The sequence below is a fragment of the Cupressus sempervirens genome, chromosome 7, assembly GCF_028749045.1.
Source record: "Cupressus sempervirens isolate cs-2001-9-10 chromosome 7, ASM2874904v1, whole genome shotgun sequence".
Taxonomy (NCBI): domain Eukaryota; kingdom Viridiplantae; phylum Streptophyta; class Pinopsida; order Cupressales; family Cupressaceae; genus Cupressus; species Cupressus sempervirens.
Window position 1 is genome coordinate 621273948 of NC_143124.1, and position 21565 is coordinate 621295512.

At 35.2% G+C, this 21565-nt stretch overlaps 1 protein-coding gene across 1 annotated transcript in view; it reads right to left on the bottom strand.

Moving 5' to 3' along the window:
- Positions 1-3334: 3334 nt before the first annotated feature.
- Positions 3335-21565, bottom strand: part of SULA (NAD(P)-binding Rossmann-fold superfamily protein) — a 222543-nt gene continuing 204312 nt past the window's right edge. The window contains exons 10-12 of the mRNA XM_089792284.1: positions 4344-4414; positions 4036-4175; positions 3335-3815 (exon numbers count right to left, since the gene is read on the bottom strand). Coding sequence (XP_089648410.1) covers positions 3711-3815; positions 4036-4175; positions 4344-4414 — 316 coding nt within the window. The 3' untranslated portion in view covers positions 3335-3710. The remainder of the gene's footprint in view (positions 3816-4035; positions 4176-4343; positions 4415-21565) is intronic.

Here is a 21565-nt window from a genome sequence, read left to right on the forward strand (position 1 = left end):
AAAATTAGAAGTCCCTCCACTTGAATCGCATGGATTTTTCGAGTCTTCGAGTCTTATATAAACACCATTTCAACCATTTCAATATCCTATATTGGCAACCATAATACCCAGTTTACCCTAAGCTTATAGATTGGGCACAATCAGATCCTCCACATTTAGAATTTTTTTAAGAATGATGAAGCTATCGTTGAGTTCATGGGAGTTTGAGGTGACATCAACATGGGACCATAAGGTAGGCTTTATTATTGATCTGATCACGTGACATACTTTTGGGACTCATGTTCAACTTCTAGCCAACAAAATGAAAGAATATTTGAGAAATGAGAGACCTCCCATATCATAAAAGAGTAAAACAATGGCTTGACAATTTGTATAGTTTCTAGTTTCCTCAACATGATGGGTGGCCTCTTCTTCTAATTTGAGTTGGGTTGGAAGGTTCCATCTTAAAAGTGTTTGAGAGGTTTGTGGATTTAATATATGCTATAATGTATGCATCTATTTAATAACTTAAAAAAGCATATGCACTACTTAAAAATTAAAATTAAAAATAATACAACTATTTATAAAACAAATAAAGTTTCTTTTGACTCATTATGTTATTGATTATAAAATGATATAGACATTAATCATTAATGTCAAATTATTAGCATTTTTGGAAATTTGAATCACAAATTCTTACATATACACATTTCATGACAAAATATAAGCCTCTCTTAATCCAGTGTTAATGATTAATATGATATTATCATACGATATTGGCTCATGGGTCCTATTTTTAAAAGTTCATTTACATTTCTCATATATAAATCAAACTAGCACTTGCACCAAAAAAAGGGGCAATAGTCACACTAATAGTAATATATAATTTGAATAACTATTGCATATCAAATTCAATAGTAACTCCAAATCTATGACAAAATAGTTTATATGTTTTAAACTGACAAGGTAGAATATTTATGCATTAGAGTTGCAATAGGATATAAATAGTGTTGTTGTTTACCTTCTATTCTCATTTGGGACAAAGAGTTGTAAATTGTTTACAAAGAAATCAATAATTGTATTTTAAAGTATATAAATATTATCTTTATCAAATTTAATAAGATTTATGCAATTTCATAAATTAGTTATTGTTTATTAATCTATTTACATACCATCAAATGCAAATCCTATGGGTAAAGATAAAAGTAAATGACAATATTAAACCAAAAAATACTCAATGAAAGATATTGTTGTATTTCAAATGACATGTAAATCAGAATGAAGAAAATATCATGCTTCATCATAAAGAATGTTCATGATGATTATTATTTAAATTTAATAATATATATTCTTAAAAATCAATTATACATTAATTATTCAAATATCAACCCTTTCTTTAAAATGTTATTATTGACATTCTATCTTTAATGTCTTTGTAATATTTTTTGTCATCTTATTTCATCACCTAGTATGACATGGAAACATAATATGGGAGGCGACAAGGATGCTTACGATCTTTTACAAAGTATCACCATGCATGCATACTTTTGCAAAAGGGAGAATTTTGTGTAGTTGTAATGCTTTGGTGAATATGTATATATATTTCTTTTACACTTTTATCCTTGAGAATAAATAAATTGTGAAGTCAGCAATCTTCTCAACATATATCTATTAATCAAAATAGTTGGTATGCTGATAAAAACAAACTTCTATTAAACTAATTTTTTTCTTATATTGTGCATATGGTATTCTGACGACGTCTTTAGACAACTAAGGAGCCAATGAAAATTTATTTTGTTAATTTATGTTGACAAGGTCTTTAGGGTACTAAGGAGCCTATGAAGAAGATTTATTTTGTGATATTGCTATCAGGATTTAACTGTGTGATTTTGACTTGCTGTGGAAATTATCTCCTATTTATCAAGATTTATTTTGTTAGTTTATGTTTATTATGGTAAACACGACTGTTATAGAAGAAAACCGAAATAAGAGATATGGCCACTGAAGCACCCTTGTTGAGGGTAGAAATGACAAGTTCAAAATGCTGGAGGATAATTGATGCAAAAAATTTTATTGGCAGAATAATTATATTTTAGTTATATTCTAATGGAGGCTGGAAGTCAGTAGTGGATAACTTGGTAGAGGCCTTTGATTTCGTGGAGCCTGTAGTTTGCACCAACCTAACTCCCACACTGTCATTGGTCGGTTAGTTTGATTATGCATTTAAGGAAGCAAACTATGAGCTTAGAAAGCCCGTGAAATTGTAACGTCGTTCGTATTGTGCTGGGGAAATGATTATTCTGCATACTGACAAAAGCCCCCTTCCATTAAGCTTTGATCGATCTCCATATCCTCTTCCAAAGATCTTATTTTGATGCACGCGAGAAGGCTGGAGGTTACTGGCTTACAACTGTCAAATTGGTTGGCTTGAAGATTTCTTAGGCCTTGTCAGCAAAACAAATTTCTGCATATCTTGTAATCGTGGCATTCCATGAGGCCATATTTCTTTTATGCATTTTTCTAAATAGATGCACATTTCTTGTCTATGCTTCCACATTTTGCATAAAATATCTCGCAGAGCAGTACGAACAACCTCCAATAAAATTCCCCTATCCTTCATGCTGTGATGAAATGTCTTCATCTTATCCATAGCTCTCATTTGGGACAGGCTGTTAGAATGCTAACAAAGGTTGGAGAATTTAGCTTTACACCTGCCAATTGGATTTTCTTGAGATATTCGAAGGCTTTTTCAGCAGATCCAGTTTGTGAACATCCTGCAATCATGGAATTTGATAAGGTCTGGAGAATCTTAATTTCTATAAGACTCTTGAAGAAACAGGGATTGTTTATTGTGCAAAATTTGTCTTCGCCTTTGCATCCCGGAAGAAAATGGCGGCAAAATCGTAAGCCACGCCAGCTTCCATCGCGGTGCAGAAAGTTCCAAGTCAAGCTCTTCGTCTTCTGGCAGGATCTTTGATCTCTGCTGCCAATCAACCGGATATTGCTGCACACTTCCCCCAAGCCATTCTGTTTTTCCTGACAAAATTACCAAATACGAAAAAAGAAATGCCGGTTTTTACATCTTCCCGGCGTCAGACCTTGAATTCCGGTAGGCAATCCCCGCATAAATAGCCTATCGGCTAATAAATATATTTATGTGCTAGTAAAAATCAGCTTTCCGCCAAATCTAGAAACGTACTTGCCATCCCCCAGGAATGCATCTTCCACTACCAAGAGCCAGAAATAGTTATATGCAGAAGTAAATAATTTATAGACCGACGATAACCTGTAGTTGATTCTTCCAACATTTTTTATATTTACAAAATTAATCGATTGCCATCATAGAATTCTCAAATGACCAAATTGAACATTCAAATGGATTAGACATAATCTGAGCTTTCTGGTCAAGATTTTCGTATAGATTATTACAGTTCATTCGCTAAGACTCCTTTTAGAATGAGAACAGCAAAAGCTCACACTTTTATAATGTGCCCGTTTAGAACATAGTGTTCAAACTGAATGCAAATGTATTTCGTATGAATTTGGGAAAGACAGGACAAATGATTTTATTCTAAGATTACGAGTTACGCATTCAAACAAATCATCTGGGATGGGCAAGGATATTGAGTGAAACAAAACTGTTGCAATTTTTCATTACATACTGACCGGAACGAAAAATTTACACGAAAATCACTATGGTACCAACACAAAATAGAGGAATATAGAGCGGGCTAAGAGGAGAGGATGGCCTTGAGAGCATCATCTATATGATGGTACTTGAACTTGAAACCCAACTCGAGAGCTTTCTTTGGCATCACTCTTTGCCCGTCCAATACCTGCACGTATTTCATGCCATGTCAAAATAAACTCCATTGTTGTGTTATTGTATTTATTCTAATTTTGGTGGGAGAAGATGAACAAGTAGCTTTTCCAGTGCTCGAAATGGGCCACAGCAAAGATGCAAGTTTTCTTCCCACGTGGAATAAACTTACACCATTTTTGTGAGCCATTGTCTAGGATGGATAAGCTTCTCAAGTGATGGGTGGAGAAACGTACAACACAAGCACCTTCACCAAGAATGGATTTTACTGCAAAATCTGGTACAGGAAGCCAAGATGGTCGCCCCATAATGTTTCCCAGACTATTGCACATTTCTGCTAGTCGCACTGGATTTGGTGCCGTACCATTGATTACTCCTATTAAAAAGGAAAAATGTAAGAGGACGGCATAACTGCTAAATCAATGAACATAATAAATCCCATTGGCTAAACATTAATGTGCATTTGGATGGATCACCTACAGAAGTTCTATCTATTCTTTCTCAAATTTCTGCACCTTAGTCAAGACCTAAACTTTGATTATACCTTGATAAGCTGGATTTGAGATTGCTTCAACTATAAGGTTAACTAAATCATCTCGATGAATCCACGAAAACCTGCAGATGTTTGCACACGAGTTTATTTACAGAGGAACGTTTTAAAGTAAACAATGAAAAGAGGTCCGTCATTATTATTAGTAATTACAAAATACAACTGACACTAGATGATCTAAATCCTTACTTTTTCCAATGGAATACATGAACGTAATAATTGGTTATATATGCCCATATTTACTGACGTTTGTCTTTTCCTTTTGGTTGTTATCCACAGGCTTGGCATTTGATGTCAGCGCAGGATTGAAAGCCAGAAGAGAGTGGCATGTTTTAATTATTTAAAAATGAAGAGTTATAGTTGTATTTATAGGTCATTTAAGAAGTTCAATTGGCAAAGCTAAACTGAAAAACAACAATACGAAAAACACAATACTATATATGAGATGAATATTTGCATTCCCCACCTTAATGAAGAGAGTACAATTAAACTAAGCATTCCTTCTAAATTTTTCAATATTGTCTTATGGAAGTGTTTTGGTAAGAATATTTGTTAGATGGCCTGCAGTTGGACAATATTTGAGTTGTCAACTACCTTTTTTAACATGATATTGAGTCAAATGAAACTTTGCTGTGATATGTTTTGTTCTATTGTGGAAGACTATTCTCTTGTCATTTTGACAATGGATGTATTGTCAATTAGGAGTGTTGTTAAAGCTTGTAGTTCCAGTAGATCTTCAAGCATCCTTATGATGTTCCCATTCTAAATAAAGATTCAATAATAAATAATATTACTGTTTTTGAATTAAAAAACAGCCAAAACAAGGGGGCTGGCCCATTAAACAGTCAAACTGGTGAACCACCAGCAGATTACCACCAACCAAAATTAACCCCTACCACTTTAATACAAAAACATTGTTCAGAATCACAACTAAAAAAGTATCAACAGGCATAACACAACTACTGCTTGTACTAGAACTTACAAAATTAAAAAAGCCAAAAAACAAAGGCACTACCACCTTAAACCCAACAAAGTTCAACAACCAGCAAAAAAACAACATAATAAACCAGGAGGAAAGAGCCCTAAGGCTTCTTGGCATCCTTTCTCCCCAAGAGGATTTTAGACCAATCTTCCGCAAGGAAGTCAAACAGCATCCTGGAGGCCTCGTTAGTCAAATCACCCTCTTAGTCCTTTAGCAAATGTAACGTGGTAGCAGCAACATTCGTCACCTTGACAGTAAATTTAGTCAAGAGATGCATTCTTTCCTCCAGAGCATGGATTCTTTCCCACAGATCATTGCCAACCATCTTTTGGACCTCCTAGGTGACCTCCTGCTTGTCAAAATGGTAACCATCCACTTGCACCTTAGTGACATCTTGCACAATCAGAGGGTTAGGTATAACATTATCTTTGGAAGAAACCTTTACAGGAGAGGATATCGTAATAGGTGAGGGCACTCTATCCACAGTTTTAGGGAACTGGTCTCGAGTTAAGTCCACACATCCCAAAGCAATGGTGGCCAAAACATGTGTTCTCTTTCCTCCCTTTAATCCCACCTCTTGAGCCAGACCTTGAGGAATCGGAAACCTCCACTTCCTCCTACTCCACGTTCCCCTCACCAAAATTTGGAGCCTTCTCTTTAATCCTTTGTTTAGGACGACCCATCTCCTCCAAATCCGACTCCTCGTACAAGGCCCTAGATCTCAGCTGCCTTTTAGCATTGGATTTCGCAATCCTCCCCGACCTCCTCCTACCACCTCTCCCCTTGTCCTCTGATTCCTCGAGTTCCTTCTCTTTCCCTTTGTCTGACTTCCCTTTTTTACCTTAAGGGGGTGGGCTTCAACTCAATAGGGGACCCACTGGGCAAAGGCTGTGGGGTAGGGGCTCTAGGGCCTGTGATCCTAAGGGGGACCTGTTGGGGACAGTGGTTGGAGTGAGCAAGAATATCAATCTCAACAATCCTAAGGGGGACCAAAGCAAGGTGAAATTGATAAAGCTAGAACATCAACCCTTGATGCAAAATGGTATAATTAACTCCCTACCTTATTTTTTCTTTAACATCAGTAACCGTATCCACTAAATCATGTAACAGAAAGAATGGAATAGAAATAAAGTCACAGTGGCGAAAATGGTTTAGGAGAGGGAAATGATAGTAATAATAGACAACATACCTCCCTTCCAGAGTTAGGTACTTCATCAACATCAAACAAACTTCATTCTATGGCTTTGGGAGCTTCTCCTACATAAATCCTCCTCTATGTCAAATAGGTTCCTTCCCTTCCAAAAAGAAGCGATGCAAACTCGCTTCATCAGCCACCCTTGTCACTTTTTTCCATTTCCTTCCCCTCATAGCAAGTCCTGTCACCAAAGAGATGACTTCCTCTGAGATATGAAACGAGATGCCATTAATCATGACTCTTCGATCCTCCCAAGAATTGACAAACTACAGGGAGCAATTCTCATCATATCCATTCAATGCCTCCATAAACAGGATGAATTCTCCCTCTTTTAGCATGTACCACACTAGCGGCTTCCTAGCACTCTCCTCTATCATGGATGGCTCAATTTGCAAAAGATCTTCCCCCATCTCTGCAATTTTCTCTAAAATTCTCTCCTCCCAAACCCAGAGGCAATTACTAAAAATGCAGTCACACTTAGGTGCAAAAATAATGGCCCTTAAGCAAACATAAAGGCCTTTATTGTTAATAATAGTTGTGTCCCATTTAGAGATAAATGTCATGTGTTGACTACCTCTATCTCTTCTCCAATCTTTTCCATCATTCCCAATACTCCCAAACTATTTAAAATTTGAACTTTTACTCATCATAGCATACGAGGACACACACAAAAAAATCATTAAAAATTCATTCATCTCAAAGTTCAAAATTCTTTCTTTTTAGGGCCATGTGAATTTATTGTCACAAGTACCTTTTCCGTCACTCCTTTCCATCTGACCATAATGACTTTGTCCCATCCACCTACTCAACAACTCACTATAATTTAAAAGGATCCTCCAGCTAGATTTCATCATGCTTGATTTTTTTATTCACTAAATCTCTTACCAAGTTTGGTGAGGCATTAAATTTCGTCCAACATTGTAGTCCCTTCACATTTAGACCTAAAGTCGCCATTCCATCAGCCACCCCATTTCCCTCCCGAAAAATATGATGTGTTTCAAATCTTTTTAAAATAATTGGTTAGTGTCTGATGTCTTCTACAATACGTTTGATAGCCCACCCTTCATGATGTATTTTACAATCTCTATAATGATTTTTGAGTCACCTTCAATCTCCACGTTTTCCCATCCAACACTAATCACCAATTTCAGACCCCAAAAAAGAACCATTGCTTCCACAATATTGTTGGACACTTTCCCCAACTATCCAATATATGCCAAGAGCATCCTACTCTCACTGTCTCTAACTATACCTCCAGCCACCAATCCCTCCTTTCTAGAAGCACTGTCAAAGTTGAGCTTGACCCAGTTCTCTCTCAAGGGTTTCCATCATGTCCTTTTCCTTGCTAACAGATTGGAATTATCAGTCTCCATTATCCCCTCCTTCAAATTCCAGCACTTGGCAATCCTGATATCCAGCTTATTAGGGGGGATCGCCGGCTTCCTCCACCTACTACACTTCATATTCTCAACCAGAAGTTTGCAAATCTTGTCCACCACAACATCCTCACTTCTCTCTTCATTCCTAAATGCCCTATTATTTCTCTCCTTCCAAATACCCCAGCAAACATGGGGGGGGATTACCTTCCACATACTGACAAGGAGGGGGTGGGTAAAAGGACCTTGCCAACACTCAACAAATTGCTTGATTCCCTTATTAAATACCCAATTCACATCTAGTTTCTGTAATAGCCTCCTCCAAACATTAGAAGCATAATTACAATCAAGGAACATATGGGTAATATTCTCCTCCGCTTTCTTGCACAAATAGCATCTATTGGATAATTGAAATCCCCTTTTCATGAGATTATCAATAGTGAGTATTTTCCCATGAATGGTGGTCCACCAGAAAATATTAATCTTTGGGATTAAATGGCTAAACCATATATTCCCCCAGTAATTAGGCTCTAAGGCTTTATCAAACATTAATTTGTACGCAAATCTAACAGAGCACTCCCCCGTCGAGGTAGCCTTCCAAATGAATGTATCATTCTGGTCTGCTCCCGAGATTCTGTACCCTTCAAGCAGACCATTTAGCTCTTTGATCAGCTCCCCACCATCTAAAGCATTTTGTTGCAATTCAACCTTTTTCCAGTTCCTCCCCGGGCCAATAAAATCAACAACATTATTCCCCACCTGCTCCTGAAGGTGATCTCGAAGGGACCCATACTTCATTCTTGTTAGAGGCTTTTCAGTAAGCCACGGATCCTCCAAAAAATTAATCTGATTACCCTCACCCAACAGACACCTCACACCTTCTTTCAAAAGAGTTTTGTTTCTCACTATATTACCCCAAATTTTAGATCCCATAGGAAGATCATTTCTCCAAATGCAGTGAGAGAATTTCAAATTTTCCAGATACTTGGCTTTCAAAAGTTTACACCAATTGGCCTCCTTCATCAAGTTCCACCCCACCCTAGTGAGAAGCACATTATTCAAATCACAAATAAATAATAATGATGTTGTATTATTATTATATAATAATAATATTAAATTAAGAAAATAAATAATGATAAAAGAGAATAAATATATCAAATTGAGATTAAAATAAGGAACATCAATTATTAGTGACATAGACAAATAATCCTTATCATTACAACACTTTGATTACAATGTCACCTTGAAGCCATTACAAATAATCCTTGATAGTAGAAGACATTAAGTAATCACATCATAAAAAAAATTTAAAAATGAATAATCCATTTAATTAAATAGTATCATTATTCAATCCAATTATTAAGATATGTGTTTCAAGACAATGATAATCTATTATCCATTCATATATATACTTTAATAATCATAATGTTAAATTATATGAGACACTCCTAATTTAACACTAATCATGTTGTATTTTAAATTATGACAAATAAAAAATGAAATTAATGGAAGGGACACCACCCTTCTGGTTGGGGGCCCAAGTGTATGGGGAAGCATCGACACCGCTTGGCCCATTATATAAACCACGTCATTAGGTTGTGTGGAAGGGTAACGAGGAAAACATAAGAAGTGGAAAAAACATTAGTAGAAGAGGGGGAGAATAATTGCCGATAAGGTAGTGGGTTAAAGGAATAAAGGTAGCCAGCCAGCCGTGCATAAGGAATAATGATGTGAGTTGCCGCCATATTAGATGAGATTTAGTGAGCTTGTAATAGAATGGGAGCAAATAAGGTGATAAAGGTGATTAAAGAATAAGGGGTATAGAATGGGGAAGCATTGACACCGCTTGGCCCATTATATAAACCACGTCATTAGGTTGTGTGGAAGGGTAACGAGGGAGACATAAGAAGTGGGAAAAACATTAGTAAAACGGGGAGAATAACAGCCGATAAGGAAGCGGGTCAAAGGAATAAAGGTACCTAGACACCCATGCATAAGGAATAATGATGTGAGTTGCCACCATATATAAATGAGATTTAGTGAGTTTGTAATAGAAAGGGAGTAAATAAGGCGATAAAGGTGATTAAAGAATAAGGGGTATAGAACATTAATGAGAAGATATATATGTTCATGAAGTACGTAAGAAGTATTTATATGGTAATGAATATTCATAAGAGATATAAGATAGTTTGTTACTCTTCATAACAGAAAAAATAGAAAGCAGTGAAATAATACATAGTATTAATGTGGATTCCATTAATCAATAGGAAAACATATTCATAGACATCTTAAGCATATCACTTGTATGAATATTGATTGAATCAGAAATAGTAAGACAATATCAGGCACAAATCTCAACCTAATTAAATTATAAATATCAGATAGTATATAGGTAAGAAATTGAAGCAATAAATATCGAATTCTAAATCACTCCCATAATTGGAATCTGAATACCTGACTATCTAAAATGTATTTACCTTGGGAGTATTTAAGTACATACGTCTATTTAAAATATTGAAGACCCTACTCCACTACTAGCAAGTGATTTTCTTTGCATTATTGCATGAATTTAGAAAGGACATCAACAGCAAAAAGAAAATGTCAAGTTGTGTTTTGATTATATAAAAAAAGACTTCCAACAAGTTGTCCATACATAGATGCCTCAATATACTCTAATACCATCTGGTTTTAGTTTCAAAATTTGGTCCATAGGAATGCATACATTTATGTTGGGCAGAAGTTACACTTGAGTTTTTGAATCACTCCAATATCCAAATAGTAATAAACGTATCTCAAGTCATTCATTTCAAATCTTTTCTTCAATTTTATTCATAGTTGCAATGTATTTTTCATCGTTATCAATTGTGAATAGATCATCCACATAAATAGCGAGATATACAATTCTCACATATGCCTTTTTGACAAAATGAGTTGTATTGTCAAATTCAAAGTGGCTGAAATTCACTTTCAAGAGGCTTTTGCTGGGTTTTTCACACAATGCTCATGAGGCTTGCTTCAAACCATACAACAATTTTACAAGATTTCACATTTGTTCTTGACTATTGGTCACATATCCTTCTAGTTAGATTGTATACGGTGTAGTCTTGAAACCAAGAATATTAATTTACATTCATTGGATTACCATTGCATCCATTTTGAACTGATAGAGCCAACATCTAATGTCCCCAATTCAAATCAAGATGATTAGCTAAGTTTGACAGTCCTTTCCTTGAATTATCCAAGAAGAAGAGGATGTAGAGCATCATTGGATGAGAAATTGGCTTGTTCTAAATTCCAATTTTGAGTTGTGTGCATATCCTTTTATGCAACTTAAGGGAACTTAAGTTATTTTAAATTGGGTATGTCTTTCTAGGAAACTTAAAGTGATGTCTAGCCATGGGACTTAAGTTGTCCCCTTTTCATGTACTTAAGTGACATTTTAAAAACATGTGACAATTCGCCAGAGGAAGGCGACCAGTTTCTACGAGGTGGTAAAAGCAGATTTAAGCGTGTTTATTGTGAACCCTTGGATTGAGAGGTTAAGTTTGGAGAGTAGAGATAATATCATATTGTTAGGAGTTGTTATATAACACCATGAAGGCTCATTTTGAGCTTATAATGTGATGAAATTTTATGTTGTCTGATGCTGCAACTTGGCTTGAGGATTGTAAATCTTGAGTGTCCCTAATTTTGGTGAGACATGCATGCTTTCCCTAATCAAAGCTATGAGGTTTGGTGGAAAAACTCCAATTTGTAAAAATTGAGCACCATAATTGCAAAAAATGTGAATAAATTTCAAAAATCACAAGTCAGAAAGTGATATGATTTAATCACCCAAAAACATGAGGCCAATTTTTCTCAAAAAGTGTGATACCTTTTTTGTCAAAAAATTGTTGAATTGCACGATACAATGAACATAAAATTGCTTGTGAAATAAAAAGGGAAGTCATTTAATAAATTACGTGCATTGTAGGGTTTTATTTTTCATCTTTCTTAGCGATGAGAAATGCATTTCTTGGTGATGAGAATAAAAATAGAAGGTGCAGGCATTTAGGGTTGTGTAGAGTCATAGGCATTTAGGGTTTATACAGAGCCATAGGCATTTAGGGTTTTATAAAGTCGCAATGGACAAAGGGGAAGGCTACATGTGTTTATTGAGCATGAGGTGAAGTTAAAGTTTGGCCTCTGAATCATCAATTGTTTACAGAAGTAGATAATAACAAAAATTTAAATGTATGGAATTTCGTTGAAGGTTTGGAGTCTGGACTAAATAGTTTAAGTGTGCTAGAATCATCGATTGTTTTCAACGTTGCAGAAGTAGATATTGAGGTGTTTATGGAAATCTTAGATAAATATAGCATACCGCTTTCATATACATACACACACACACACACATATATATGTGTGAAATCTGAATATCAATTGAGTTCATTTAATTTAGATCAACTAATATCATAAGTATTAAATATTACATAATTTTCAATTATAGAAATAAAATGTAATAGGTGGTCTATTTTAAAAATTGTTACAATATAAATGTGTTAGATAAATCATAATAAACAAAAACTGAAATTAAATTTCATAAGAAGTTACAAAATCCATAAACACTTAGCAATAAATGGTCTAGGAACATTATTAAAGCATTCTATACATTAAGTAAGCTTGCAACTGAATGTTGTTTGAAGCAATCATTGGCAGTAGGATTATTAGAAACTTGTAAGCAGCAGGATTATTTGAAACTTGCAAGCAGCAATATAGTTCAATTACAGTTACAAAGTACACCATATTTATTATGTATAAAAAAATGTATTTCAATAAATTTCTGCAATTCTTTATGTTCGCTAATTATTAATCTTGTCTCATTTTTGCTAGGTTCTCTACCTACTTGTATAAAAGATGGTTGGTAGCAGAAACAGGGATAGTTGTTGGAAACATATGACACCATGAGAAAATCATGGAGATGTCACTTGTAACCATTGCACTAAGAAGATTATTGGGAGCCTAAGTCAGCTCAAATATTGCCTTGCAATGGTCAAATGCCACGATGTTACACCATGTGATGACTGTCAAAAAGAGACTACAAAGGAGCTGTTAGCAAGTCTTGAAGCATATGCACAAAAGAAGGCAGGAAAAAAGAGCACAACAAAGGCAATGACAACTCTAATTGTAGATTTCAGTTCTAGATAGGGTTGCAAACAGATGTGGAGGCCTCTTCCATTGGGCCACAAAGATGATGATTGGTAAATGTGGTTGGTTGCACATAATACTCCCGTTGCTCAACCTGGATGGCAAGGCACTATATGCAACAAAGAGATGTAGCATGCAAAATGAGACAAAGTTGGCAGTTGTTAGACTTTTGCATTACAACAATATTGCCTTCAACGCTTTATCTAGTCTATATTAAGATTAATTGGTCATTGCAATGACTTCGTCAAATTAGGGGTTCAAGGCCCCAAGTCATCATGAGGTGAGTGGATCATTATTACAAGATGAGGTCCAAAACATTCATTGACTGGTGGAAGACCAAAGATGAATTTGGGAAAAGAATGGCTGCAGCATTATATCCAATGGGTGGATAGATAGCAAAAATTGGACACTGATCAACTTTCTAGCTGCTTCAAGGTGAAAAATAGTATTTTTAAAATTAGATGATGCCTCTGATCAAGTGTTAGACTTTATGCAACATGTTGGATGGAGTGCTGATGGAAGTGGGAGTGTGCAATGTCGTCCAGATTGTGACTAGAAAACTTCTAATAGCTAGGCATCTAACATTATTTTGGAACACTTGTGCAGCCCATTGTGAGAGATCGTCAGAGAGTCCTTATGCCAAGAAGCCTAAAATAGAGAAGGTTGTGAAGGGCATTTTTATGTTAGATGTGCCAATACGATGGAGAAGATCATCAATGCAAGTTTTCAAACATCAATTGATGATTCATTATGATATTTCAATTAGCTGATTTTTTTCTTTTTCTATGTCTAGGTGAAAAAATTGTCGACGAGGATTCTGCGAATGGTGAATGAGGATAAAATTCTGATGGGGTATCTATATGAGGTAATGGATAGGGCTAAAGAGGTCATTCAACACTTGTATGGGTCAAACAAGTCCAAATATGGACCCATATGGCATATAATTGATCAGAGGTGGAACTAACAACTCCACCAACATATTCATGCTCCCACATTCTACTTGAAGCCCAAGTTGTTTTTCTCCAAAACTTTTAGAGTAGATGCAGAGGTTAAGCTTGGCCTTGACACATGTATTTGGAGATTAGTTGATGATGAGCACCTTCAAGACTTAATGAGTTAGAGAGCTATATGAAAGTGAAAGGAACATTGTTTTCTTCACCTGGTTGCAAACATAGGAGAGAACTTGTAGATAGACAAAAAAGAAAATGTTCTAATTTTTATTATACTATTTTTTTTTTCATTAAGTTCATTGAAATCTTACTAAGTTATAAATAGCTTTTTTATGCTTGCAAATTTGCGCTCAGAAAATTATGGTGCTACAACACCTAATCTTGAAAAGGTTTCTATCCACATATTATTGCATCTTTGTAGTGCTTCTAGTTGTGAGCACAATTAGAACATTTCTAAGGTTATCCACACAAAAAGTGTACAGAAGTTTGATTCAACAATGCCCAAATGACCTTGTGTATGTGCAGTACAACCTTCGATTGCATAAAAGAAGGTGCAATGGAAAACTTCACATCAAACAACTGACTTGGATGACATTGATCAATATTTAGTAGGTTGGGTTGCTGCTCTTGATCATGATGATGTGGATGTAGACCCTTTCTAAACTTACGATCACCTTGTTGGGTAAGAGATGGAAGAAGACAACTCAGATGTAGAAGTGGAAGCACATGGGGAAGTTGCATATTTGGTCATCAGCAGAGGCTTCCGTTGAGGCCCTATCACTATAGATGAGGTGTTGGCAAGTTGGCTAATATTGATGGATAGATGTTGTCCTTTATGGAAACATTGTTATCGGATAAGTTTGCTTAATGCAAGGATAACACTTTGGTTTAATATGATGAAGAAATTGTCTAAATATAACAAGAACTGTCAACAACCATACAATTTCAGTCAACGAGCTTCACTGGAAGTAGCCTGTATATGGTCACAATTTTGGTATATGGTAAAATAGTGAGAATATATGGTATTCCTATGTTTGCTGATGTTGGTATGTTAGTTGGAATAAGTTTTGGGTGAATAACATGAAGATAGCCATATATCGCAGATCCAAAATATATGGTAAAGAATGGATAACTGGGCTAAGGAATTGAATTGTCTTGACAATTCAAGAACTTAGTAATGAAGGGATGGCATCCTAGATGTTTACCCTCACTTAGCAGATTGTGATAACAAGTTTTGGATAGATGATACATGTTTTTTTATTTAGGTCAACTGGAGAGAGTAAAGAAAAAGGGTATATCAGAAGACAATTTTGCGATGATAAGATATATATGATTATGTAATGCGAACTTTGTATGTGTTGGTATGTGTATGAATTGATGGTCAGAGCAAATAAGAGGTTATATGAGCAAGATCATATGCGAGGAACACACAAAGGAGTTATCAGATATTGAAGATATCAGTATAGTCATTTTTCGTACAATATCTATATCTTTTATATAGATTGTATTTTATTATAAGCGCAATGCGCTCCTTTTGTATTACAACTTGTAACAAGGATGAGGCCTCTAACAAGGTCAAGCCCTCTAATAAGGACAGATGTACTAAAATGTATGTAATAGACTCCTAACAGGATCAACACTCTTAACAAGGTATTTTTGATTAGCGCATCATCTTGTGGGTACCATCCCCACTAGGGTTTTCCCTTGGCTAGGGTTTCCCTAGTTAATAAAATATGTTGTTATGAGTTTCTTTGTTTATGCATGTATATGGTTAATTGCTGAAATTCAAAGTAGGGAAAAAAAATGCTGGAATACTGATTCATCCTCCAACCCCCCCAGTATTCCCTATTTCTAACAATTGGCACTAGAGCATAGTTACTCAAAAGAAGTTTAACAACTTGAGGGGGATCACAATGGATTTAATAGATTTGCAAAGAAACTATGAATCTGCACTGAAGAATTAGATTAGGCCAATGATGAGAAGGAAAGATTGAAAATCAAGCTCAAGGATGCACAAGATTATATCCAGAAGCTGAAAGATCGGGTTGATACTTCAAGAGCTAAAAGGAGAGAGCTACTTGAACAGATCAAGGATTCAGATTTGGTTACAAAACTGAAGGAGGACAATCAAGCACTTAAGTAGGAACTTGAAGTCACATCATTCAAGTTGATCAATATATCAGATGAGAGAAGATCAGAAAAAGAAAAGCTTGAAGCAGATCTGAAAGGTAAATCTAATGAATGTAATGATTTGAACACTCAACTTACTAAGATGAAATCAGATTTTGATGATTCAAAGCTTAAGTATATGGAACTTGAGAAGTACAATAACATTTTGAAAGGTGAACTTATTCAAACCAACCTACATCTTGATAAGTTATATTCAAGTACTGACAAACTTGATGAGTAGCTGATGTTACAAAAGCCAAAAGGAGACATGACGGGTATTGGATATATAAAAGGTGAATGTTTTAGGGATTTTGATAGAACTTGAACAGGAACTTAATCAAAAAACAGATTAGAATGGACAAACTAGAAAACAAAAGAAATCATTCAAAGATAGATGCTATGCATGCAACAAATATGGGCACATGAAGAGAGATTGCAAAGGTAACATGGATACAAAACCTACTGGCTATTATTTCATTTGCTTTCTTTATGGACCTAAATCACATGAGTGCATGAAGTCTAATCACAGATCTAGTGTGAGAGCAAATGAAATATCTAACATGACAACAAGAAGACATCTGGGAGTGAACAATGTTATCAACAAAGGTGTCACATGCTACAAATGTAACAATTTTGGACACGTAGCTAGAGATTACAAACTGCAAGGAAATCAATATGGACCAAGGTATGGAAATTCAGTTATTACATGTTATATTTGCAACAGTTTGGGGCATACAACTAGATTTTGTAGATTCAATGAATTTTTGAACTCAATGAGAACACCCAATGTCAAAAGAAACAATTTTGATGGAAGAAGTTATACTAATGTTAACAAGACACAATATGAGAGCATTGATAAGACATTTGTGAGAAATGGAAGTATTGCAAACACGAAAGTATGGAAGGAAAAGGAACAAGAAAGAGAACAAAGTGGATGCAGTGCCTAGCATCGAACCTTCTACTTCAACCTAAATAGTTATTATAGATATATGGGCATCACTTCACCAGAAAATTGTTAGACCCCTCACTCAATGAGTTAAGATATACAAAGTTAGTATGAGGTATGTAATGCATTATAGATCCTATATCTCAGTTCCCAGACATTTGTCCAAGAATCAGGAAGGTCACTACAATTTTTAGTATGTTATGTGAGTTATATCAGCTTTATGTAGTTTCATAGAATGCATTAATGACAAAAAGTGTAATGCTAAGGATTTAAAGGATAAATCTGAGTTAATTGTCATCATTCAAGGTATTTGAGACTACAAAGAACTTTGAGTGAAGGAGCTAAGAAATGTCAGAGCAATTGTGAAGAATTTGGTAGATGCCCTAGCAAAATCAACACGAGGTATTTACTACATTGCAAAGTTGTTTTCAGTTCTTAATTGCAGTTGTTTTTGAAGCTAGTTGATCATGGATACGCTTCAGTTATACAACACTAACAAAAGACCTAGATACCAGTTCAAAAAGAACCCTATTATTTCCATAGGAGATGACCCCACTGGTGTGTTTTCACAAACCCTAGAAGGAGTTATGCACGTTGAGGATATAAGGACTTACATGCATTGCAAAATAGAGTCAATTGAGAATGAGGATATTAGGGAAGATTTAGAAAAGATTTATAATCCAGACAAGACCCTAAAACCAGAGTTTGCACATTTGGAAAACCTGAACATTTTGCAATTCATGGACTATGAAGAGTTTGATGAGCCTAAATGGATCAAAATTGTACTAAGTAGGATTCATGACCAATTGTTTTGGTTGGGAGACAAACCAACAATGATAACTAAAGAGTTGATCCACTTAGTGGCTGGTTTGGATAATGTTGGAGTAGTACCCATAGCTACTAAAATGGTTAAGGGGGTAGAAGCTAATATCGGAACAAGATGGGATAAGAGAGTCATGATACTTCTTGGTATAAGGCAACCAAATGTTAGGATTATAGCCAAAACCCGAGGTTACAAAATGCACTATAGCACAAGGCACAACTCTGTTTCAACGAGTTTTATTCAGACAACATTCAAGATGGTGGTAGAAAGAGAACATTTTGATGTTTGCAAGATTCAGAGAAAACAATTGTTTGAGAATTTTAGGAGACTCAAGCAGGACAAGAATCAACCTTTTAGGTTTGGGTCACTTATATTGCACATCTTCTTTTATATCATGCATAAGTTCCCAAACATGCACCCACATTGTTACATCCCAATATTTTGCCGATTTAAATTTAATCATATAGCCATTATATATATATATATATATATATATATATATATATATATATATATATATATATATATATATATATATATATATATATATATATATATATATATATATATATATATATTTCATGTGAATGTCAGTTGGATATTTAAATTAGTTGAATATTATGATCATGTGAAATGGAAATTATGGTTGTTCATTTTGATTCATGTAAAAATGACTTGTTAGTTGTTCATTAAAATTTTTACTGAAAATTAAGAGTTATTATTTGACAAGAAGTTATAAATGGTTAGTTGTTTAGTGGAAATGGTGGTTAGCCATAATGATGATTATGAAATAACTTTTGTTATAGTTATCTTGATTTAAAGTGAGGAGTATGTTGTTATCGTGGAAGATTCTTCTTGGATGCAAGAGAAGACGCAAGGGGGAATGTATTGCTAAATGGGAACCAAGGATTGGGGCACCAAAAGTCTATCGACAGACCATCAGGTATGGATTCTAACCATCTTGGTAAACGATTTAATGACTAGGAAAGCAAGAGTATACCTTGGACAACTATGAGCTATCTAGTTAGTTCATAACACAAAAAAACATTAATCACTTAAATAACATAAAATTGTTATCTTTTCTATCTGAGATCATTGTGTAGTCTCTTGATTATGATTCTATATATTGACATCGTGTTATTTAACATTTGTACTTGCACCTACATGTACACACACACACACACACATGTGCATAAACCAATATAATGATACAAAATAATTTCCTGAATAAGTTTATGCACATATATATGTGTGTGTGTGTGTGTTTGTATACGTAGGTAAAAATAGAGGTGACACAAACAGCATGATGCCAATATATTTGAAAATCAAGAGGAATGTTAAACCTTTTGGAATATCTCAAATATTGGCTCCTTATTATTTGAGCATTTGCCATCTTTCATCAAGCTCATATTTTTTTTAAAATTCATATCAATGGAGGTACTCTTTTATTTTGCTCTGAAATTAATCATTCTTTGAACTGTTAGCTGGCTTGCACCACCACCTCGGTCTCCTCTTTGTAACCAAGAGAGCATTTTTTGAGTGCTTATTTATGCTCTGGCCAAGAGCATGCAAGTACCTTTTTCTTTGTTGTCCAAGCTTTGTTATACTCTACAAAATTTTCATCTCATGGCAACAAGCCAAGTCTGCATTTAGAATCGAGATCATTTAGAAAAGCTCTGAAATGTAGTGAACCTAGAAGATACATCAGCTCTATCATATTCATTTCCAATATTCCAATTAGCATTTTGCCTACATCTTGGCCCGTGGTTTCAAGACCGCTCTAGGCAGCACAACACTAAATTACAGGTTATGAAATCATCGTTTTCTTTCTACATTGCCATTGTTTATATTGTTCATTGTTGATATTATTGGGCAACAATGCTCTTCCTATGTTGCCATTTGTTTACTTTGCTCGTTGCTAACACTGTTATGCAAACAATGGTCTTACTACATTGCCATGGATTGTTTGCTGATGGAATTGTTATTCAATCACCGTACATCATTTCGATGCCATGCATATAGATTGTTTGTTTGTACTATCAAGAAAAATCATAAGTTTTCTTTGTCATCACAATAAATAATTTTAATTACTTTCCATTGGCATAGTTTGTGCATGAAATGCTCTACAAGAAGGCACCAAAATACTTTTGTGCAAATTAATCAGCTTGACTCATAAAGAGGTGTTGACAATATGCCTCTAAGATGAGATCAGCTCGTGATGCCTAACTATAACATTAAAAGAAGAATACTCAATATCAAACCTGATTGTGTATGATCTCAAGATCTCCTACGATGCACCCCTAAGACCGGAAGGGTCAAGTCAAATGGATGGGAGGAGAAAACATCCATTTAAGCACAAAGGAAAGTCTGAAATGAATGTGATTAAATCATAAAACTATATAAGTAAAACTAAGTAAGCCTGTGGTTGTCCGATAAGTAACTCTTGTTGTCAAGTCGAGTGGTGGGTGATTGGGCAAATTTGTAGCCCACGGAGATCCTTAGCCAAGGTAGGCTAGGGATATGCTTGTCACAATGATCAGTAGAGGTCAGAGTGCTAGGTGGTAGAGGGGTGATTGATGGAGGATATCCACAGCCTTGTGTGTTGCTTAGCTGACACTCTAACATCGAAATGCTTAGGTGGCAAGACCATGCCGCCCCAAGCATAACCCCGGGGTAGGGAGGGCCTTTCTCGATTGAGATTGTGTGAGGATAAATTAAAGTCCATGGTTTGGAGGTTAAGCCTATGTCAATGCTTCTCCTCTTCACCAGATGCCGAGGCTTGCTCAACACAATGACCATCTCCTGTTTTGTATATGGTACTTGATTCTTTTATCCTCATTTATCTTTGTCATTATGTTACATGATCAGGATACTTAGTTTTGTTAGTTCCTTATGTTGTCTTTCGTAAACATTGTATTAGAAATGGAAGGATTTTCATAGTTTGTTATTGTTCTCTTGAATTTGAAATGCAATACCTGAACAAGTTTGTTAATTTCTCTTTCATATGAATTAGTTTTTATAACTGTCACTTGTCATTCTATTATGAATATTGATATGTTTTGAAATATATTTTTAAATTGGCTATGGAAAAATAGTATGTTACACACATGCTTAGACTAATGAGAAATGCACAATGGACCTAATCACTAAACATTATAACATGCAGTACAAAGGCAACATAACTGCAAACTTGTTTGGAATGTTTAAGGGATTTCGAAAGGAGATGAAGCAAAGGTATAAAATACCTAGATCAGTGGTTGAGAAATGTGCAGATACAGTATGCTTCATTGTAGAAACAAATGTAACTTGTATGGAAGCACCTAGGGAGATATTGATTCATCCTATGGGTTATGAAGTTGATAAGCAAGTACTTGAGCAATATGCAGATGTGATGCTTGTGTCACCTAGAGATAAAGAATGTGAAAGATGGGGTACTTTAAGGAAAAGTTTACTCAAGTTAGAGATCAGTTATACTGGGGTACAAGGAAAAGAAAAGTAGAGAAGTTAGTTGAGAGAATGTAATGTCCCCATTTTTCTCAGCATTGGAGTTTCAGGGATTAGCTTATTATTGTGATCTTCATAGGCTAA